This window comes from Oncorhynchus keta, chromosome 7 (assembly GCF_023373465.1).
Source record: "Oncorhynchus keta strain PuntledgeMale-10-30-2019 chromosome 7, Oket_V2, whole genome shotgun sequence".
Lineage (NCBI taxonomy): Eukaryota > Metazoa > Chordata > Actinopteri > Salmoniformes > Salmonidae > Oncorhynchus > Oncorhynchus keta.
Window position 1 is genome coordinate 39,591,941 of NC_068427.1, and position 22,290 is coordinate 39,614,230.

At 47.9% G+C, this 22,290-nt stretch overlaps 1 protein-coding gene across 1 annotated transcript in view; it reads right to left on the reverse strand.

Annotated features, from left to right (window-relative positions):
- LOC118386429 (potassium voltage-gated channel subfamily H member 8-like) overlaps nt 1–22,290 on the reverse strand; it is a 249,493-nt gene that overhangs the window by 73,270 nt on the left and 153,933 nt on the right. The window contains exon 4 of the mRNA XM_052522876.1: nt 17,217–17,356. Within this exon, the coding sequence (XP_052378836.1) occupies nt 17,217–17,356 (140 nt within the window). The remainder of the gene's footprint in view (nt 1–17,216; nt 17,357–22,290) is intronic.

Here is a 22,290-nt window from a genome sequence, read left to right on the forward strand (position 1 = left end):
AGAGACACGTCAACAACATGTTCTGGAGGGGTGAGGAGAGAGAGACACGTCAACAACATGTTCTGGAGGGGTGAGGGGGGAGAGAGAGACACGTCAACAACATGTTCTGGAGGGGTGAGGAGAGAGAGACACATCAACAACATGTTCTGGAGGGGTGAGGAGAGAGAGACACGTCAACAACATGTTCTGGAGGGGTGAGGAGAGAGAGACACGTCAACAACATGTTCTGGAGGGTGAGGAGAGAGAGACACGTCAACAACATGTTCTGGAGGAGTGAGGAGAGAGAGACACGTCAACAACATGTTCTGGAGGGGTGAGGAGAGAGAGACACGTCAACAACATGTTCTGGAGGGGTGAGGAGAGAGAGACACATCAACAACATGTTCTGGAGGGGTGAGGAGAGAGAGACACGTCAACAACATGTTCTGGAGGGGTGAGGAGAGAGAGACACATCAACAACATGTTCTGGAGGAGTGAGGAGAGAGAGACACGTCAACAACATGTTCAACAACATGTTCTGGAGGAGGATGTTCTGGGAGAGAGACACGTCAACAACATGTTCTGGAGGGGTGAGGAGAGAGAGACACGTCAACAACATGTTCTGGAGGGGTGAGGAGAGAGAGACACGTCAACAACATGTTCTGGAGGAGGGAGAGAGAGAGACACATCAACAACATGTTCTGGAGGAGTGAGGAGAGAGAGACACGTCAACAACATGTTCTGGAGGGGTGAGGAGAGAGAGACACGTCAACAACATGTTCTGGAGGGGTGAGGAGAGAGAGACACGTCAACAACATGTTCTGGAGGGGTGAGGAGAGAGAGACACGTCAACAACATGTTCTGGAGGAGTGAGGAGAGAGAGACACGTCAACAACATGTTCTGGAGGGGTGAGGAGAGAGAGACACATCAACAACATGTTCTGGAGGGGTGAGGAGAGAGAGACACGTCAACAACATGTTCTGGAGGAGTGAGGAGAGAGAGAGACATCAACAACATGTTCTGGAGGGGTGAGGAGAGAGAGACACATCAACAACATGTTCTGGAGGAGTGAGGAGAGAGAGACACATCAACAACATGTTCTGGAGGAGTGAGGAGAGAGACACGTCAACAACATGTTCTGGAGGGGTGAGGAGAGAGAGACACATCAACAACATGTTCTGGAGGAGTGAGGAGAGAGAGACACATCAACAACATGTTCTGGAGGAGTGAGGAGAGAGAGACACATCAACAACATGTTCTGGAGGAGTGAGGAGAGAGACACATCAACAACATGTTCTGGAGGAGTGAGGAGAGAGAGACACATCAACAACATGTTCTGGAGGGGTGAGGAGAGAGACACGTCAACAACATGTTCTGGAGGGGTGAGGAGAGAGACACGTCAACAACATGTTCTGGAGGAGTGAGGAGAGAGAGACACATCAACAACATGTTCTGGAGGGGTGAGGAGAGAGAGACACGTCAACAACATGTTCTGGAGGAGTGAGGAGAGAGAGACACATCAACAACATGTTCTGGAGGGTGAGGAGAGAGAGACACATCAACAACATGTTCTGGAGGGGTGAGGAGAGAGAGACACACGTCAACAACATGTTCTGGAGGAGTGAGGAGAGAGAGACACGTCAACAACATGTTCTGGAGGGTGAGGAGAGAGAGACACATCAACAACATGTTCTGGAGGGGTGAGGAGAGAGAGACACGTCAACAACATGTTCTGGAGGAGTGAGGAGAGAGAGACACGTCAACAACATGTTCTGGAGGAGTGAGGAGAGAGAGACACATCAACAACATGTTCTGGAGGGGTGAGGAGAGAGAGACACGTCAACAACATGTTCTGGAGGGGTGAGGAGAGAGAGACACGTCAACAACATGTTCTGGAGGGGTGAGGAGAGAGAGACACATCAACAACATGTTCTGGAGGAGTGAGGAGAGAGAGACACATCAACAACATGTTCTGGAGGGGTGAGGAGAGAGAGACACATCAACAACATGTTCTGGAGGGGTGAGGAGAGAGAGACACATCAACAACATGTTCTGGAGGGGTGAGGAGAGAGAGACACATCAACAACATGTTCTGGAGGGGTGAGGAGAGAGAGACACATCAACAACATGTTCTGGAGGAGTGAGGAGAGAGAGACACGTCAACAACATGTTCTGGAGGGGTGAGGAGAGAGAGACACATCAACAACATGTTCTGGAGGAGTGAGGAGAGAGAGACACGTCAACAACATGTTCTGGAGGAGTGAGGAGAGAGAGACACATCAACAACATGTTCTGGAGGAGTGAGGAGAGAGAGACACATCAACAACATGTTCTGGAGGAGTGAGGAGAGAGAGACACATCAACAACATGTTCTGGAGGGGTGAGGAGAGAGAGACACATCAACAACATGTTCTGGAGGGGTGAGGAGAGAGAGACACATCAACAACATGTTCTGGAGGGGTGAGGAGAGAGAGACACGTCAACAACATGTTCTGGAGGGGTGAGGAGAGAGAGACACATCAACAACATGTTCTGGAGGGGTGAGGAGAGAGAGACACATCAACAACATGTTCTGGAGGGGTGAGGAGAGAGAGACACGTCAACAACATGTTCTGGAGGGGTGAGGAGAGAGAGACACATCAACAACATGTTCTGGAGGGTGAGGAGAGAGAGACACGTCAACAACATGTTCTGGAGGGGTGAGGAGAGAGAGACACATCAACAACATGTTCTGGAGGGGTGAGGAGAGAGAGACACATCAACAACATGTTCTGGAGGAGTGAGGAGAGAGAGACACGTCAACAACATGTTCTGGAGGAGTGAGGAGAGAGAGACACGTCAACAACATGTTCTGGAGGAGTGAGGAGAGAGACACGTCAACAACATGTTCTAGGAGGAGTGATGTTCTGGGAGAGAGACACGTCAACAACATGTTCTGGAGGTCAACAACATGTTCTGGAGGGGGAGGGAGAGAGAGACACATCAACAACATGTTCTGGAGGGGTGAGGAGAGAGAGACACATCAACAACATGTTCTGGAGGGGTGAGGAGAGAGAGACACATCAACAACATGTTCTGGAGGAGTGAGGAGAGAGAGACACATCAACAACATGTTCTGGAGGGTGAGGAGAGAGAGACACATCAACAACATGTTCTGGAGGGGTGAGGAGAGAGAGACACGTCAACAACATGTTCTGGAGGGGTGAGGAGAGAGAGACACATCAACAACATGTTCTGGAGGGGTGAGGAGAGAGAGACACATCAACAACATGTTCTGTGAGGGAGAGAGACACGTCAACAACATGTTCTGGAGGAGTGAGGAGAGAGAGACACATCAACAACATGTTCTGGAGGAGTGAGGAGAGAGAGACACATCAACAACATGTTCTGGAGGGGTGAGGAGAGAGAGACACATCAACAACATGTTCTGGAGGGGTGAGGAGAGAGAGACACGTCAACAACATGTTCTGAGAGAGACACATCAACAACATGTTCTGGAGGAGTGAGGAGAGAGAGACACGTCAACAACATGTTCTGGAGGGGTGAGGAGAGAGAGACACATCAACAACATGTTCTGGAGGGGTGAGGAGAGAGAGACACATCAACAACATGTTCTGGAGGGGTGAGGAGAGAGAGACACATCAACAACATGTTCTGGAGGGTGAGGAGAGAGAGACACATCAACAACATGTTCTGGAGGAGTGAGGAGAGAGAGACACGTCAACAACATGTTCTGGAGGGGTGAGGAGAGAGAGACACATCAACAACATGTTCTGGAGGGGTGAGGAGAGAGAGACACGTCAACAACATGTTCTGGAGGGGTGAGGAGAGAGAGACACATCAACAACATGTTCTGGAGGGGTGAGGAGAGAGAGACACATCAACAACATGTTCTGGAGGGGTGAGGAGAGAGAGACACATCAACAACATGTTCTGGAGGGGTGAGGAGAGAGAGACACATCAACAACATGTTCTGGAGGGGTGAGGAGAGAGAGACACATCAACAACATGTTCTGGAGGGGTGAGGAGAGAGAGACACATCAACAACATGTTCTGGAGGAGTGAGGAGAGAGAGACACATCAACAACATGTTCTGGAGGAGTGAGGAGAGAGAGACACATCAACAACATGTTCTGGAGGAGTGAGGAGAGAGAGACACGTCAACAACATGTTCTGGAGGGGTGAGGAGAGAGAGACACATCAACAACATGTTCTGGAGGGGTGAGGAGAGAGAGACACATCAACAACATGTTCTGGAGGGGTGAGGAGAGAGAGACACATCAACAACATGTTCTGGAGGGGTGAGGAGAGAGAGACACATCAACAACATGTTCTGGAGGAGTGAGGAGAGAGAGACACGTCAACAACATGTTCTGGAGGGGTGAGGAGAGAGAGACACATGTTCAACGTCAACATGTTCTGGAGGGTGAGAGAGAGACACGTCAACAACATGTTCTGGAGGAGTGAGGAGAGAGAGACACATCAACAACATGTTCTGGAGGGGTGAGGAGAGAGAGACACGTCAACAACATGTTCTGGAGGGGAGGAGAGAGAGACACATCAACAACATGTTCTGGAGGGGTGAGGAGAGAGAGACACATCAACAACATGTTCTGGAGGGGTGAGGAGAGAGAGACACATCAACAACATGTTCTGGAGGGGTGAGGAGAGAGAGACACGTCAACAACATGTTCTGGAGGGGTGAGAGAGAGAGAGACACATCAACAACATGTTCTGGAGGGTGAGGAGAGAGAGACACGTCAACAACATGTTCTGGAGGGGTGAGGAGAGAGAGACACATCAACAACATGTTCTGTGAGGAGAGAGAGACACATCAACAACATGTTCTGGAGGAGTGAGGAGAGAGAGACACATCAACAACATGTTCTGGAGGAGTGAGGAGAGAGACACATCAACAACATGTTCTGGAGGAGTGAGGAGAGAGAGACACGTCAACAACATGTTCTGGAGGGGTGAGGAGAGAGAGACACATCAACAACATGTTCTGGAGGGGTGAGGAGAGAGAGACACATCAACAACATGTTCTGGAGGAGTGAGGAGAGAGAGACACATCAACAACATGTTCTGGAGGGGTGAGGAGAGAGAGACACATCAACAACATGTTCTGGAGGGGTGAGGAGAGAGAGACACGTCAACAACATGTTCTGGAGGAGTGAGGAGAGAGAGACACATCAACAACATGTTCTGGAGGAGTGAGGAGAGAGACACGTCAACAACATGTTCTGGAGGAGTGAGGAGAGAGAGACACATCAACAACATGCTCTGGAGGAGTGAGGAGAGAGAGACACATCAACAACATGTTCTGGAGGGGTGAGGAGAGAGACACGTCAACAACATGTTCTGGAGGGGTGAGGAGAGAGAGACACGTCAACAACATGTTCTGGAGGGGTGAGGAGAGAGAGACACGTCAACAACATGCTCTGGAGGAGTGAGGAGAGAGAGACACATCAACAACATGTTCTGGAGAGACACATCAACAACATGTTCTGGAGTGAGAGAGAGACACATCAACAACATGTTCTGGAGGGGTCAACACGTCAACAACATGTTCTGGAGGGTGAGGAGAGAGAGACACATCAACAACATGTTCTGGAGGGTGAGGAGAGAGAGACACGTCAACAACATGTTCTGGAGGGTGAGGAGAGAGAGACACGTCAACAACATGTTCTGGAGGGGTGAGGAGAGAGAGACACGTCAACAACATGTTCTGGAGGGGTGAGGAGAGAGAGACACGTCAACAACATGTTCTGGAGGGGTGAGGAGAGAGAGACACGTCAACAACATGTTCTGGAGGAGTGAGGAGAGAGAGACACATCAACAACATGTTCTGGAGGGGTGAGGAGAGAGAGACACATCAACAACATGTTCTGGAGGGGTGAGGAGAGAGAGACACGTCAACAACATGTTCTGGAGGAGTGAGGAGAGAGAGACACGTCAACAACATGTTCTGGAGGAGTGAGGAGAGAGAGACACATCAACAACATGTTCTGGAGGGGTGAGGAGAGAGAGACACATCAACAACATGTTCTGGAGGGGTGAGGAGAGAGAGACACGTCAACAACATGTTCTGGAGGGGGAGGGACACGTCAACAACATGTTCTGGAGGAGGAGAGAGACACATCAACAACATGTTCTGGAGGGGTGAGGAGAGAGACATCAACAACATGTTCTGGAGGGGTGAGGAGAGAGAGACACATCAACAACATGTTCTGGGGGTGAGGAGAGAGAGACACATCAACAACATGTTCTGGAGGGGGTGAGTCAACAACATGTTCTGGAGAGAGACACATCAACAACATGTTCTGGAGGGGTGAGGAGAGAGACACATCAACAACATGTTCTGGAGGGTGAGGAGAGAGACACGTCAACAACATGTTCTGGAGGGGTGAGGAGAGAGAGACACATCAACAACATGTTCTGGAGGGGTGAGGAGAGAGAGACACATCAACAACATGTTCTGGAGGGGTGAGGAGAGAGAGACATCAACAACATGTTCTGGAGGGTGAGGAGAGAGAGACACATCAACAACATGTTCTGGAGGGGTGAGGAGAGAGAGACACATCAACAACATGTTCTGGAGGGGTGAGGAGAGAGAGACACATCAACAACATGTTCTGGAGGGTGAGGAGAGAGACACATCAACAACATGTTCTGGAGAGAGACACATCAACAACATGTTCTGGAGAGTGAGGAGAGAGAGACACGTCAACAACATGTTCTGGAGGGGTGAGGAGAGAGACACGTCAACAACATGTTCTGGAGGGGTGAGGAGAGAGAGACACGTCAACAACATGTTCTGGAGGGGTGAGGAGAGAGAGACACATCAACAACATGTTCTGGAGGAGTGAGGAGAGAGAGACACGTCAACAACATGTTCTGGAGGAGTGAGGAGAGAGAGACACATCAACAACATGTTCTGGAGGAGGAGAGAGAGACACGTCAACAACATGTTCTGGAGGGTGAGAGAGAGAGACACGTCAACAACATGTTCTGGAGGGGTGAGGGAGAGAGACACGTCAACAACATGTTCTGGAGGGGTGAGGAGAGAGACACATCAACAACATGTTCTGGAGGGGTGAGGAGAGAGAGACACGTCAACAACATGTTCTGGAGGGTGAGGAGAGAGAGACACATCAACAACATGTTCTGGAGGAGTGAGGAGAGAGAGACACGTCAACAACATGTTCTGGAGGAGTGAGGAGAGAGAGACACATCAACAACATGTTCTGGAGGGGTGAGGAGAGAGAGACACATCAACAACATGTTCTGGAGGGGTGAGGAGAGAGAGACACGTCAACAACATGTTCTGGAGGAGTGAGGAGAGAGACACGTCAACAACATGTTCTGGAGGAGTGAGGAGAGAGAGAGACATCAACAACATGTTCTGGAGGGGTGAGGAGAGAGAGACACGTCAACAACATGTTCTGGAGGAGTGAGGAGAGAGAGACACATCAACAACATGTTCTGGAGGAGTGAGGAGAGAGACACGTCAACAACATGTTCTGGAGGAGTGAGGAGAGAGACACGTCAACAACATGTTCTGGAGGAGTGAGGAGAGAGAGACACGTCAACAACATGTTCTGGAGGGGTGAGGAGAGAGACACGTCAACAACATGTTCTGGAGGGGTGAGGAGAGAGAGACACATCAACAACATGTTCTGGAGGGGTGAGGAGAGAGAGACACGTCAACAACATGTTCTGGAGGAGTGAGGAGAGAGAGACACATCAACAACATGTTCTGGAGGGGTGAGGAGAGAGAGACACATCAACAACATGTTCTGGAGGAGTGAGGAGAGAGAGACACATCAACAACATGTTCTGGAGGGGTGAGGAGAGAGAGACACGTCAACAACATGTTCTGGAGGAGTGAGGAGAGAGAGACACATCAACAACATGTTCTGGAGGGGTGAGGAGAGAGAGACACGTCAACAACATGTTCTGGAGGAGTGAGGAGAGAGACACATCAACAACATGTTCTGAGACACATCAACAACATGTTCTGGAGGAGTGAGGAGAGAGAGACACGTCAACAACATGTTCTGGAGGGGTGAGGAGAGAGAGACACGTCAACAACATGTTCTGGAGGGGTGAGGAGAGAGAGACACATCAACAACATGTTCTGGAGGGGTGAGGAGAGAGAGACACGTCAACAACATGTTCTGGAGGGGTGAGGAGAGAGAGACACATCAACAACATGTTCTGGAGGGGTGAGGAGAGAGAGACACGTCAACAACATGTTCTGGAGGGGTGAGGAGAGAGAGACACATCAACAACATGTTCTGGAGGGGTGAGGAGAGAGAGACACATCAACAACATGTTCTGGAGGAGTGAGGAGAGAGAGACACGTCAACAACATGTTCTGGAGGAGTGAGGAGAGAGACACATCAACAACATGTTCTGGAGGAGTGAGGAGAGAGAGACACGTCAACAACATGTTCTGGAGGAGTGAGGAGAGAGAGACATCAACAACATGTTCTGGAGGAGTGAGGAGAGAGAGACACGTCAACAACATGTTCTGGAGGGGTGAGGAGAGAGACACGTCAACAACATGTTCTGGAGGGGTGAGGAGAGAGACACGTCAACAACATGTTCTGGAGGAGACACATCAACAACATGTTCTGGAGGGGTGAGGAGAGAGAGACACGTCAACAACATGTTCTGGAGGGGTGAGGAGAGAGAGACACATCAACAACATGTTCTGGAGGGGTGAGGAGAGAGAGACATCAACAACATGTTCTGGAGGAGTGAGGAGAGAGAGACACATCAACAACATGTTCTGGAGGAGTGAGGAGAGAGAGACACATCAACAACATGTTCTGGAGGAGTGAGGAGAGAGACATGTCAACAACATGTTCTGGAGGAGTGAGGAGAGAGAGACATGTCAACAACATGTTCTGGAGGAGTGAGGAGAGAGAGACACATCAACAACATGTTCTGGAGGAGTGAGGAGAGAGAGAGACACGTCAACAACATGTTCTGGAGGGGTGAGGAGAGAGAGACACATCAACAACATGTTCTGGAGGGTGAGGAGAGAGAGACACATCAACAACATGTTCTGGAGACACGTCAACAACATGTTCTGGAGGGGTGAGGAGAGAGAGACACATCAACAACATGTTCTGGAGGAGTGAGGAGAGAGAGACACATCAACAACATGTTCTGGAGGAGTGAGGAGAGAGAGACACGTCAACAACATGTTCTGGAGGGGTGAGGAGAGAGAGACACATCAACAACATGTTCTGGAGGGGTGAGGAGAGAGAGACACGTCAACAACATGTTCTGGAGGAGTGAGGAGAGAGACACGTCAACAACATGTTCTGGAGGAGTGAGGAGAGAGAGAGACATCAACAACATGTTCTGGAGGGTGAGGAGAGAGAGAGACACGTCAACAACATGTTCTGGAGACACGTCAACAACATGTTCTGGAGGGTGAGGAGAGAGAGACACATCAACAACATGTTCTGGAGGGGTGAGGAGAGAGAGACACATCAACAACATGTTCTGGAGGAGACACATCAACAACATGTTCTGAGGAGAGAGAGACACATCAACAACATGTTCTGGAGGAGTGAGGAGAGAGAGACACATCAACAACATGCTCTGGAGGAGTGAGGAGAGAGAGACACATCAACAACATGTTCTGGAGGGGTGAGGAGAGAGACACGTCAACAACATGTTCTGGAGGGGTGAGGAGAGAGAGACACGTCAACAACATGTTCTGGAGGGGTGAGGAGAGAGAGACACGTCAACAACATGTTCTGGAGGGGTGAGGAGAGAGAGACACGTCAACAACATGTTCTGGAGGGGTGAGGAGAGAGAGACACGTCAACAACATGTTCTGGAGGGGTGAGGAGAGAGAGACACGTCAACAACATGTTCTGGAGGGGTGAGGAGAGAGAGACACGTCAACAACATGTTCTGGAGGGGTGAGGAGAGAGAGACACATCAACAACATGTTCTGGAGGAGTGAGGAGAGAGAGACACATCAACAACATGTTCTGGAGGGGTGAGGAGAGAGACACGTCAACAACATGTTCTGGAGGGGTGAGGAGAGAGAGACACATCAACAACATGTTCTGAGGGAGAGAGACACATCAACAACATGTTCTGGAGGAGAGGAGAGAGAGACACGTCAACAACATGTTCTGGAGGGGTGAGGAGAGAGAGACACGTCAACAACATGTTCTGGAGGGGTGAGGAGAGAGAGACACATCAACAACATGTTCTGGAGGGGTGAGGAGAGAGAGACACGTCAACAACATGTTCTGGAGGGGTGAGGAGAGAGAGACACGTCAACAACATGTTCTGGAGGAGTGAGGAGAGAGAGACACATCAACAACATGTTCTGGAGGGGTGAGGAGAGAGAGACACGTCAACAACATGTTCTGGAGGGGTGAGGAGAGAGAGACACGTCAACAACATGTTCTGGAGGGGTGAGGAGAGAGAGACACATCAACAACATGTTCTGGAGGGGTGAGGAGAGAGAGACACGTCAACAACATGTTCTGGAGGGGTGAGGAGAGAGAGACACATCAACAACATGTTCTGGAGGAGTGAGGAGAGAGAGACACATCAACAACATGTTCTGGAGGAGTGAGGAGAGAGAGACACATCAACAACATGTTCTGGAGGAGTGAGGAGAGAGAGACACATCAACAACATGTTCTGGAGGAGTGAGGAGAGAGAGACACGTCAACAACATGTTCTGGAGGGGTGAGGAGAGAGAGACACGTCAACAACATGTTCTGGAGGAGTGAGGAGAGAGAGACACATCAACAACATGTTCTGGAGGGGTGAGGAGAGAGAGACACGTCAACAACATGTTCTGGAGGGGTGAGGAGAGAGAGACACATCAACAACATGTTCTGGAGGAGTGAGGAGAGAGAGACACGTCAACAACATGTTCTGGAGGAGTGAGGAGAGAGAGACACGTCAACAACATGTTCTGGAGGAGTGAGGAGAGAGAGACACATCAACAACATGTTCTGGAGGAGTGAGGAGAGAGAGACACATCAACAACATGTTCTGGAGGAGTGAGGAGAGAGAGACACGTCAACAACATGTTCTGGAGGAGTGAGGAGAGAGAGACACATCAACAACATGTTCTGTTGAGGAGAGAGAGACACATCAACAACATGTTCTGGAGGGGTGAGGAGAGAGAGACACATCAACAACATGTTCTGGAGGAGTGAGGAGAGAGAGACACGTCAACAACATGTTCTGGAGGAGTGAGGAGAGAGACACGTCAACAACATGTTCTGTTCTGGAGGGGTGAGGAGAGAGAGACACATCAACAACATGTTCTGGAGGGTGAGGAGAGAGAGACACATCAACAACATGTTCTGGAGGAGTGAGGAGAGAGAGACACATCAACAACATGTTCTGGAGGAGTGAGAGAGAGAGACACATCAACAACATGTTCTGGAGGGTGAGGAGAGAGAGACACATCAACAACATGTTCTGGAGGGTGAGGAGAGAGAGACACGTCAACAACATGTTCTGGAGGAGTGAGGAGAGAGAGACACATCAACAACATGTTCTGGAGGGTGAGGAGAGAGAGACACATCAACAACATGTTCTGGAGGGGTGAGGAGAGAGAGACACATCAACAACATGTTCTGGAGGGTGAGGAGAGAGAGACACGTCAACAACATGTTCTGGAGGGTGAGGGAGAGAGACACGTCAACAACATGTTCTGGAGGGGTGAGGAGAGAGAGACACATCAACAACATGTTCTGGAGGGTGAGGAGAGAGAGACACATCAACAACATGTTCTGGAGGGGTGAGGAGAGAGACACATCAACAACATGTTCTGGAGGGGTGAGGAGAGAGAGACACATCAACAACATGTTCTGGAGGAGTGAGGGAGAGAGACACGTCAACAACATGTTCTGGAGGAGAGTGAGGAGAGAGAGACACGTCAACAACATGTTCTGGAGGAGTGAGGAGAGAGAGACACGTCAACAACATGTTCTGGAGGTGAGGAGAGAGAGACACATCAACAAATGTTCTGGAGGGTGAGGAGAGAGAGACACATCAACAACATGTTCTGGAGGAGTGAGGAGAGAGAGACACGTCAACAACATGTTCTGGAGGAGTGAGGAGAGAGAGACACGTCAACAACATGTTCTGGAGGAGTGAGGAGAGAGAGACACGTCAACAACATGTTCTGGAGGGGTGAGGAGAGAGAGACACATCAACAACATGTTCTGGAGGAGTGAGGAGAGAGAGACACATCAACAACATGTTCTGGAGGAGTGAGGAGAGAGACACGTCAACAACATGTTCTGGAGGGGTGAGGAGAGAGAGACACATCAACAACATGTTCTGGAGGAGTGAGGAGAGAGAGACACATCAACAACATGTTCTGGAGGAGTGAGGAGAGAGAGACACGTCAACAACATGTTCTGGAGGAGTGAGGAGAGAGAGACACATCAACAACATGTTCTGGAGGAGTGAGGAGAGAGACACGTCAACAACATGTTCTGGAGGAGTGAGGAGAGAGACACGTCAACAACATGTTCTGGAGGGGTGAGGAGAGAGAGACACATCAACAACATGTTCTGGAGGAGTGAGGAGAGAGAGACACATCAACAACATGTTCTGGAGGAGTGAGGAGAGAGAGACACATCAACAACATGTTCTGGAGGGGTGAGGAGAGAGAGACACGTCAACAACATGTTCTGGAGGAGTGAGGAGAGAGAGACACGTCAACAACATGTTCTGGAGGAGTGAGGAGAGAGAGACACATCAACAACATGTTCTGGAGGGGTGAGGAGAGAGAGACACATCAACAACATGTTCTGGAGGAGTGAGGAGAGAGAGACACATCAACAACATGTTCTGGAGGGGTGAGGAGAGAGAGACACGTCAACAACATGTTCTGGAGGAGTGAGGAGAGAGAGACACGTCAACAACATGTTCTGGAGGGGTGAGGAGAGAGAGACACATCAACAACATGTTCTGGAGGAGTGAGGAGAGAGAGACACGTCAACAACATGTTCTGGAGGGGTGAGGAGAGAGAGACACATCAACAACATGTTCTGGAGGAGTGAGGAGAGAGAGACACGTCAACAACATGTTCTGGAGGAGTGAGGAGAGAGAGACACGTCAACAACATGTTCTGGAGGAGTGAGGAGAGAGAGACACGTCAACAACATGTTCTGGAGGGTGAGGAGAGAGAGACACATCAACAACATGTTCTGGAGGAGTGAGGAGAGAGAGACACGTCAACAACATGTTCTGGAGGAGTGAGGAGAGAGAGACACGTCAACAACATGTTCTGGAGGAGTGAGGAGAGAGAGACACGTCAACAACATGTTCTGGAGAGAGACACATCAACAACATGTTCTGGAGGAGTGAGGAGAGAGAGACACATCAACAACATGTTCTGGAGGGGTGAGGAGAGAGAGACACATCAACAACATGTTCTGGAGGGGTGAGGAGAGAGAGACACATCAACAACATGTTCTGGAGGGGTGAGGAGAGAGAGACACATCAACAACATGTTCTGGAGGAGTGAGGAGAGAGAGACACATCAACAACATGTTCTGGAGGGGTGAGGGAGAGAGAGACACATCAACAACATGTTCTGGAGAGAGACACATCAACAACATGTTCTGGAGGGGTGAGGAGAGAGACACATCAACAACATGTTCTGGAGGGGTGAGGAGAGAGAGACACATCAACAACATGTTCTGGAGGGTGAGGAGAGAGAGACACATCAACAACATGTTCTGGAGGAGTGAGGAGAGAGAGACACATCAACAACATGTTCTGGAGGAGTGAGGAGAGAGAGACACATCAACAACATGTTCTGGAGGGGTGAGGAGAGAGAGACACATCAACAACATGTTCTGGAGGAGTGAGGAGAGAGAGACACGTCAACAACATGTTCTGAGGAGAGAGAGACACGTCAACAACATGTTCTGGAGGAGTGAGGAGAGAGAGACACATCAACAACATGTTCTGGAGGGGTGAGGGAGAGAGACACATCAACAACATGTTCTGGAGGAGTGAGGGAGAGAGACACGTCAACAACATGTTCTGGAGGAGTGAGGAGAGAGAGACACGTCAACAACATGTTCTGGAGGAGTGAGGAGAGAGAGACACATCAACAACATGTTCTGGAGGGGTGAGGAGAGAGAGACACATCAACAACATGTTCTGGAGGGGTGAGGAGAGAGAGACACATCAACAACATGTTCTGGAGGGGTGAGGAGAGAGAGACACGTCAACAACATGTTCTGGAGGGGTGAGGAGAGAGAGACACGTCAACAACATGTTCTGGAGGAGTGAGGAGAGAGAGACACGTCAACAACATGTTCTGGAGGGGTGAGGAGAGAGAGACACATCAACAACATGTTCTGGAGGGGTGAGGAGAGAGAGACACATCAACAACATGTTCTGGAGGGGTGAGGAGAGAGAGACACGTCAACAACATGTTCTGGAGGGGTGAGGAGAGAGAGACACATCAACAACATGTTCTGGAGGGGTTCTGGAGGAGAGAGAGACACATCAACAACATGTTCTGGAGGGTGAGGAGAGAGAGACACATCAACAACATGTTCTGGAGGGTGAGGAGAGAGAGACACGTCAACAACATGTTCTGGAGGGGTGAGGAGAGAGACACATCAACAACATGTTCTGGAGGGGTGAGGAGAGAGAGACACGTCAACAACATGTTCTGGAGGGGTGAGGAGAGAGAGACACGTCAACAACATGTTCTGGAGGGGTGAGGAGAGAGAGACACATCAACAACATGTTCTGGAGGGGTGAGGAGAGAGAGACATGTCAACAACATGTTCTGGAGGGGTGAGGAGAGAGAGACACGTCAACAACATGTTCTGGAGGGGTGAGGAGAGAGAGACATGTCAACAACATGTTCTGGAGGGGTGAGGAGAGAGAGACACGTCAACAACATGTTCTGGAGGGGTGAGGAGAGAGAGACACATCAACAACATGTTCTGGAGGAGTGAGGAGAGAGAGACACGTCAACAACATGTTCTGGAGGAGTGAGGAGAGAGAGACACATCAACAACATGTTCTGGAGGGGTGAGGAGAGAGACACGTCAACAATAGGATTTAGGATAATAGCAACATGTAAAATTCAACATACTTTGTGTCTGGGGGTTTTCCTGACCTGAACAGGAAAAACTGTTCTGCCAGTCACACTCTGTTAAAGTTCCCTAAAGCACACACATCCCTGGGTCGCTCGTCTTTTTAGTTCGCTGCAACTAGCGACTGGAACGAGCTGCAACAAACACTCAAACTGGACAGTTTTATCTCAATCTCTTCATTCAAAGACTCAATCATGGACACACTTACTGATAGTTGTGGCTGCTTTGTGTGATGTATTGTTGTCTCTACCTTCTTGTCCATTGTGCTGTTGACTGTGCCCAATCATGTTTGTACCATGTTTAGTGCTGCTACCATGTTGTGTTGCTACCATGTTGTTGTCATGTTGTGTTGCTGCCATGTTGTTGTCATGTTATGTTGCTACCATGTTGTTGTCATGTTGTGTTGCTACCATGTTGTTGTCATGTTGTTGTCATGTTATGTTGCTACCATGTTGTTGTCATGTTATGCTGCTACCATGTTGTTGTCATGTTGTGTTGCTGCCATGTTGTTGTCATGTTATGCTGCTACCATGTTGTTGTCATGTTGTGTTGCTACCATATTGTTGCCATGTTGTGTTGCTACCATGTTGTTGTCATGTTGTGTTGCTACCATATTGTTGCCATGTTGTGTTGCTACCATGTTGTTGTCATGTGTTGCTTCCTTGCTTTGTTGTTGTCTTTGGTCTCTCTTTATGTAGTGTTGTGGTGTCTCTCTTTTTGTAGTGTTGTGGTGTCTCTCTTTATGTAGTGTTGTGGTGTCTCTCTTTATGTAGTGTTGTGTTGTCTCTCTTTATGTAGTGTTGGGTTGTCTCTCTTTATGTAGTGTTGTGGTGTCTCTCTTTATGTAGTGTTGTGGTGTCTCTCTTTATGTAGTGTTGGGTTGTCTCTCTTTATGTAGTGTTGGGTGTCTCTCTTTATGTAGTGTTGGGTTATCTCTCTTTATGTAGTGTTGTGGTGTCTCTCTTTATGTAGTGTTGTGGTGTCTCTCTTTATGTAGTGCTGGGTTGTCTCTCTTGTCGTGATGTGTGTTTTGTCCTATATTTATATTTTATTTGTTTATTTTTTAATCCCAGCCCCCGTCCCCACAGGAGATATTTTGCCTTCTGGTAGGCCGTCATTGTAAATAAGACTTTGTTCTTAACTGACTTGCCTAGTTAAATAAAGGTTTAAATTCAATTCAATTCAATTAAATGTCTACATGAACGGAATAACAAACACAAGGCTTTTTTCACTAAAGTCAAGGAGAACCTGCTCAGTCGGATCCAACAACCTTCATCCCATCTGGTGTGAAGTCACCTCTCTCTGTCCTCCATTATTGGCCCAAACCCATTTCTATAGATACACATGAAAGTGGCTGGGACAGGAGGGACTGGATTTTTTAGATTGAGTTCCTCAAAGCAAACGTACTCAATGTCCTTGTAGCGATCCTTGAGATGTGGTTAGACACTAAGCTGTCAAGGCAAGGTGTGTGTGTTGTGTGTGTCCTTGTAGCGATCCTTGAGATATGGTTGGACACTAAGCTGTCAAGGCAAGGTGTGTGTGTTGTGTGTGTCCTTGTAGCGATCCTTGAGATGTGGTTGGACACTAAGCTGTCAAGGCAAGGTGTGTGTGTTGTGTGTGTCCTTGTAGCGATCCTTGAGATATGGTTGGACACTAAGCTGTCAAGGCAAGGTGTATGTGTTGTGTGTGTCCTTGTAGCGATCCTTGAGATGTGGTTGGACACTAAGCTGTCAAGGCAAGGGGTGTGTGTTGTGTGTGTCCTTGTAGCGATCCTTGAGATGTGGTTGGACACTAAGCTGTCAAGGCAAGGTGTGTGTGTTGTGTGTGTCCTTGTAGCGATCCTTGAGACGTGGTTGGACACTAAGCTGTCAAGGCAAGGTGTGTGTGTTGTGTGTGTCCTTGTAGCGATCCTTGAGATGTGGTTGGACACTAAGCTGTCAAGGCAAGGTGTGTGTGTAGGGTGTGTCCTTGTAGCGATCCTTGAGATGTGGTTGGACACTAAGCTGTCAAGGCAAGGTGTGTGTGTTGTGTGTGTTCATGTGTCTCTCAAGGCAAGGTGTGTGTGTTGTGTGTCTGTGCGTAATAGGGTGACTTGCATTGTTGAGTTTGATCTTGCTCTTGTCCTGTTTCTGCAGGTGTCCAGACAGGTGGTAGAGCACCGCCCGGCTGCGTCTGCGGTTGGTGTTGAAGCCTGGGGGACGGGTGACCTTGTGCATCTCCAGACCCGTCTCCTCATCTGGGAACACAGAGAAGGTTGAGGAATTAACTAATTCATTGATACATTTTAATTGACATTTTCTTTGAGGAATGGACAATCCATATAGAGTTGCCTCAGCCATGTGAGTACAACAACACACACAAAAACAATTATTTAAAAGGATTTAAAATCACAACAAAGTCATCAGACCTATTACCATTGTGATGCATCTCAAATGGCCCGGACCAGACAAAGACACATTCATGTTACCGAAATCCATACCTAGGAAAGGAAACCCTTCCTCTCTCCCCCTCCTTCCCTCCCTTTCACCCCTCCCTCCCTTGAGCCAGGTGCATCTTGGCACCATTGTTAATAAGTGTGTTAATAATATTAATATTAATAATATTATTAATTGTTAATAAGTTTGTGGCCAGAGGTGAGTCTAACAGGAAGTTACTGAATGACTCATCAGTAAACCATGGGACAGAGAGAGAGGGATGGTGAATAGAGGGAGAGAAAGAGAAAAGTACTTCTTGTTATTTACTTATTTTCTTAATATGTTCATATTTTTAATGAATCATTCATTTCCAAAGTACGTCTTGGCAATATGTACAATACATATTGATGTGAGAGAGAAAATGAGAGAAAGAAGAGAGATCGAGAGAGAGAGATCCAAATCAAATCAAATCAGATAAAATGTTATTGGTCACATACACATGGAGAGAGAAAGAGAGAGAGAGAGAGATCCAGATAGAGAGAAAGGAGAGAGAGAGATTTAGAGAGAGAGAGATCCAGAGAGATCCAGAGAGAAAGAGAGAGAGAGAGAGAGAGAGAGAGAGAGAGAGAGAGAGAGAGATCCAGAGAGCGAGAGAGAGATCCAGAGAGAGAGAATGCGAAAGAGAGAGAGGAAAGAGAGAAAGAGAGATCCAGAGAGAGAGAGAGAGAGAGAGATCCAGAGAGCGAGAGAGAGATCCAGAGAGAGAGAATGAGAGAGGTGTGAGAGAGAGGAAAGAGAGAAAGAGAGATCCAGAGAGAGAGAGATCCAAATCAAATCAAATCAGATAAAATGTTATTGGTCACATACACATGGAGAGAGAAAGAGAGAGAGAGAGATCCAGATAGAGAGAAAGGAGAGAGAAAAATTTAGAGAGAGAGAGAGATCCAGAGAGATCCAGAGAGAAAGAGAGTGAGAGAGATAGAGAGAGAGAGATCCAGAGAGCGAGAGAGAGATCCAGAGAGAGAGAATGAGAGAGGTGTGAGAGAGAGGAAAGAGAGAAAGAGAGATCCAGAGAGAGAGAATGCGAAAGAGAGAGAGAGGAAAGAGAGAAAGAGAGATCCAGAGAGAGAGAGAGAGAGATCCAGAGAGCGAGAGAGAGATCCAGAGAGAGAGAATGAGAGAGGTGTGAGAGAGTGGAAAGAGAGAAAGAGAGATCCAGAGAGAGAGATCCAGAGAGAGAAAGAGAGCAAGAGAGCGTGAGAGACAGAGCCTTAGCTCTTTGTGATGTATTCATTGATATTAGAAATGGTGCCCCAATTTTTTTTGTTCTAAATACAATATGGTCGCCAGTGCTGAATCAGGTTTAGAGAAGGTGGTATTACCGTTGAATTTTGTTACAAAACACAAAGCCTGTTAATTTGTGGATAGTGGACCAGTCTTCAACAATATGCCATTATATTTTAGAATTAACCACGGTCTGTTCTCCCCGCTATTATCCAGAAGGCGAGGTCAGTAAAGGTGTATCAAAGCTGGGACCGAGAGACTGAAAAACAGCTTCTCAAGGCCATCAGACTGTTAAACAGCCATCACTAACTCAGAGAGGCTGCTGCCTACATTCAGAGCCAATCAGTGTCCACTTTAATAAATGGATCACTAGTCACTTTATACAATGCACTCTAAATAATGCCACTTTAATAATGTTTACATATCTTACATTACTCATATCACATGTATATAATGTATTTTATACCATACATTGCACTTTGCCTATGTCGCTCGGCCATCGCTCATCCATATACTTACATGTACATATCCTCATTCACCCCTTTAGATTTGTGTGTATTAGGTCGTTTTTGGGGAATTGTTAGATTACTTGTTAGATATTACTGCACTGTCGGAACTAGAAGCACAAGCATTTTTCTACACTCGCATTAACATCTGCTAATCATTGGTATGTGATAAATACAATTTGATCCTCAGGTTCCTAGATTTTGGGGGAAAGGTGGAGGCAGCGAAGAGAGTACTGTATGAATCAGTGGTGGGATGTGGAAAAAGTCCGAATTTGGCTTTTCTATCAATAGTAAACAGCTCTCATCCTCAGAGGCTAGGAGAGTATTGGGGGAACTCAAGCATAGTATCAGTGAAATGGAGGTAGAGGTGGTGGGGCAAGACAATATAGGCCTCCAGGCTAATTTAGCTGAATTATGTAGAGACCTGGACAGTTTTCTACTGAGTTGTAAAGGGCAGAACTGTGTGATCCTATGTGTGCTCAGGTCTTGTTTGCAGGACACCCTAAGCTCTCTCTGGCACAGAGGGATGAAATGGACATTCCCCTGTTGTCCCATGAACTGGCAGAGGCCGTAACCCACATGTCCCCCGGCCATGCACCATGGGTCGATAGACTCCCAGTGCAATTTTCAAAACAATTCTGGGGAATAATTGAACTGGACTTCTTTTGCGTGTTGCATGAGAGCGTTGGGGTAGGAGAGTTGCCAATGAGCTGCCGTCGGACGGCTCTGACTCTCCTGTCCAAAAAAGGGGCTTGTGTGAACTTAAGAAATGGAGGCCAGTGGCATTGCTCTGTGCGGACTACACAATATTTGCCAAGGTCCTCGCTAACAGACTGAAGTCCCATCTGGACTCTATAGTGCACAAGGACCAGACATATTGTGTACTGGGATGCTCAATCACGGACAACTTGTTCTTAGTCAGGGACATGTTGGACTTGTTGAGAGTTTCTAATGTGAACTTTGGACTGGTCTCTTCAGATCAAGAGAAGGCTTTTGAGAGAGTGAACCATGAGTATCTGTTTAATGTGATGTCTGTGTTTTGGCTTGGGGAAAGGTTTTTGGCTTGTGTGAAGATGTTGTATGCTCATTTATGGTCAAGGTGGGGGAGGGCTCAGTAGGCCAGGCTGGATGAGGCGGGGCATTAGACCAGGATGCCCTCTATCGGGGCAGTTTTATACAATAGCCATTGAGACTTTTTTGGAGGGATAGCCCCCCCCCCCTCTGCTTCCGGGGGGTTTGCAGTGGGGTTGTGAAGGAATTAACATTTTGGGGGTGTACCTGGACTCGGAGAGGTGGGTCAGGAAGAACTGAGAGGGGCTGTCACAGAGGTGTCAAGACTGGCCAAGTGAAGGTGGCTCCTGTCCCAAGTGTCATATAGAAGGAGGCTGCTGATAATCAACAACCTGGTGGCATAGTGTTGTATATGTCTGTCCACGAAGGAGGACAGGGTCTGGTGGGACTGGAGAACAGGGTGGCTGCATTCCGACTAAAGGCGGCGCAGAGACTGCTGTACCATACTGATGTCGGCTGGAGGGAACCAGCATGCACGCTGCTGAGGAGTGCTGGTGGATTAGGGTTGGACCGGCAGCTGTTCCTCATGAGGCTGGAGAGGCTGAGTATAGAGGTCTCTCTGATTTTTACTCTGCAATGCTGAGGGCCTGGAAGCTGCTAAGGCCCACAGGAGAAGGGGGTGTGGAGCCTGGGCTGTGGGTGTGGGAGGAGCCTATCTTCCACAACCCAGTGATTTTTTTTAGATCGGTTCAATCGGCCACCCTGCAGAAGCGATTGATGGCAGCTGTTTACTAAGCCTGGGTGACCTGCGGTTGCTGGTCGGAGGAGGGGTGGAATTTGAATGGTTTTCATGGTTTTCATGAAATGAGGATGTATAAAGAAAGACAAAAAGTCAAAAAAGTCTCTCTCTCACTTTTCTCTCTCCATCCATCCCTCCCTTCCTCCCTAATCTATAACAGTGTAACACCTGTGTGCTGATGAGGCTCGTTAAAGGTTACAGTCATTACGTCCTTGTGATAAATGACAGAACAGAAAACATGAACACCTACCTCCCTCCCTCCCTCCCTATTCATCTACTCTATCTTTCTCCCATTATTTCACTCCCCAAGTTGTTTGCATTTAGTAGAACATGTAGTAACCCTGTGTGGTGTCTGGGACAAAACTGAATCAGCATCAAGTGAAGCTGAATGCAGCTGAATGCAGCGGACATATGACTGAATGCAGCTGAATGCAGCGGACATATGACTGAATGCAGCTGAATGCAGCGGACATATGACTGAATGCAGCTGAATGCAGCGGACATATGACTGAATGCAGCTGAATGCAGCGGACATATGACTGAATGCAGCTGAATGCAGCGGACATATGACTGAATGCAGCTGAATGCAGCGGACATATGACTGAATGCAGTCCTCTGTAGCCAGATGAGATATGCATTAGAACAATCACAGAGAGTGGCAGAGAGGGAGAATGTCAGGGTGAAGATCAGGTAGTTTCAAGTTTTATCAGTCGTATGTCTGCTTTATTCAGCTGCATTCAGCTGCATTCAGCTTCACTTGACACTGATTCAGTTTTGTTCCAGACACCACACAGGGTTACTACATGTTCTACTAAATGCAAATAACTTGGGGATGCACGGTAGCCTAGTGGTTAGAGCGTTGGACTAGTAACCGGAAGGTTGCAAGTTCAAACCCCTGAGCTGACAAGGTAAAAATCTGTCATTCTGCCCCTGAACAGGCAGTTAACCCACTGTTCCTAGGCCGTCATTGAAAATAATAATTTGTTCTTAACTGACTTGCCTAGTTAAATAAAGGTACATTTTAAAAAAATGATAATAATGATATACACCATCCAACAACGCAACTAATAAAATACATAAATATGAACATAAAGTAAATGGCTCAGGAGAATAGAATAAACATTGTAGCATCAGTATAATAGAGGAAGGCAAAATG